Source organism: Galeopterus variegatus, unplaced genomic scaffold (assembly GCF_000696425.1).
Source record: "Galeopterus variegatus unplaced genomic scaffold, G_variegatus-3.0.2 Scaffold5200, whole genome shotgun sequence".
Lineage (NCBI taxonomy): Eukaryota > Metazoa > Chordata > Mammalia > Dermoptera > Cynocephalidae > Galeopterus > Galeopterus variegatus.
This window is the reverse complement of record NW_007731311.1, coordinates 156,714-158,632: the sequence shown is the minus strand read 5'-3', so window position 1 is coordinate 158,632 and position 1,919 is coordinate 156,714. Positions and strand designations below refer to the sequence as shown.

Here is a 1,919-nt window from a genome sequence, read left to right as displayed (position 1 = left end):
AAAAAAAAAAAAAAAAGGAAGAAAAGAAAAGAAAAGAAAAGAACCCTGAGAAATAGTACCTATTTCAAGGAGATCATGGGTAGCTCTCCAAAAAAGGTAAGGTGGAGCAGAGACACACCACATGGAAACGGGCTTTAGTTTTCAGCCTCAGCCCACGCAGTGATTCTGGAAGTCTGGCCGAGAAACATGTCATCCCCGTCTGGGGTTCACAGGGCCTAATTGGGCATGCGGGCAATTGCCTAGGCAGTGGCAAATGAGAGGGTATTTATGTGTTTGTCGATGAAATTGTTAGCTAGTGAATCACAGTGATAACACAATGTGTTCTCTATGTTGAAAAATAATAGGGTAAGGAGGAGTTTGAGAGGCAGCAGAAAGAGCTACTGGAAAAAGAGAATATCATCAAACAGAACGAGATGCAGCTGGAACATCATCAGGTATGTTCAATCAGAACAAAAGCTACTCGGTGTTGAAGAGATTTCCCACTTAATAGGGAAGGTATAACTTCAAAAGATTGTGATTTTGATCCTTCCAGCGCACTGGCAAAAATAAGCTCCCGGGTGTGTAACAGGCAGGGCATGAAAACAAAGACAAGGCTTACAGCCTTGCCATCCAGGTTACCTGGATTCCATCCACATGGCCATNAACAAAGACAAGGCTTACAGCCTTGCCATCCAGGTTACCTGGATTCCATCCACATGGCCATAGTTTTAGGCTAAGCCTCCACATCTGTCATACAGAACTGTTTGGGATAAGGCTTTTGGTGTCCAGAAACAAGACCCACTCAAGCTAACCCAAGCCAACAGTTGTATACAGTGAGGCAGTTGCAGGGGATTCAGGGACAGAAAACGAAGACGCGGCCAAGTCTGGCGAGTCTAGGTCTGTCACTTACCTCCTTCTCTTGTACTTTCTTTGCTTCTCTCTGTCAGTCTGCTTCATTCTCCCCTATTTTCTGCTTATCTACTCACTTGGCCCCACTTTATCTTTACAGAACCCATCAATGTCCACTCAGAGCCCTTTCTATAGATGGTTTTTCATCTCAGCTTTCTCAGCTGATGGTCGGCTCTGTCTGTGGTTCATCAAATTCCTAAGAAAGAGTCTGATCGGACTATACTTTCCTCTGTGTATCTTTCTGTCTCACTCTCTATCTCTATCTCTACCTCTACCTCTGTCTCTCTACCTCTCACTAGAACACAAGCCTATGGCTTGGGTGTTCTTGGTCTAATCTATGGGTAGGATGCAATGTTTTCAAAATATATCCAAGCCCGTTTACCAAGGACTTTGGGCAGGGCATGTTCCTTCAAAAGTTGGTATGAATTGGGCAGGATACTGCTAGGACAAGGGCATAAAAATAAAGAGAAATGGATTGAGAACATCCAAGCCTTTTAAGAAGGAGTGAAATGAAGTGAAATGGCTCAAAATATCACTCCGTACCCCATAAGTATGTAAATTACTGCTTGTCAATTTAAAAAATGTAAATGAAGTGGCATGGAACATGAACCTGAGTTCTAGTCCTTCTTTCTGACCAGCTATCTGTGCGACTATAGGCAAGTCGTGTAACTGTCCTGAACTTAAGTTACTTCTCTATAACATGGGAGAGTTCCCCGCATCTAATGAGACGATATATTGATGAACATATGGGCAAAAGCATATGCTATATGAAATATAATTCATTATTTTTAAATACCTTGAAACATCACCATGTATGTGTTTATGTTTGCCCTGGCATTTGGCCAGGTAAGACTGCAGGGCTTTAGAGAACTTGTTGAAACCACAGTAATTCCTAAGAAAAAAGCAGATTCCATAGAAAAGTAAAGTTGGCTGTGCATTTCTCAGGGGAGAAGCTGGGTAAGCTGCTCTGACTCAGCCCCACCTCAGGGTGGGAGATTAACTGTATTCCAAGCTTAAGTCAGAGATAGTCC

The 1,919-nt window shown here is 42.8% G+C and overlaps 1 protein-coding gene across 1 annotated transcript in view; it reads left to right on the top strand.

Annotated features, from left to right (window-relative positions):
* Positions 1-1,919, top strand: part of NEDD9 (neural precursor cell expressed, developmentally down-regulated 9) — a 9,571-nt gene that overhangs the window by 5,084 nt on the left and 2,568 nt on the right. The window contains exon 4 of the mRNA XM_008589092.1: positions 345-434. Coding sequence (XP_008587314.1) covers positions 345-434 — 90 coding nt within the window. The remainder of the gene's footprint in view (positions 1-344; positions 435-1,919) is intronic.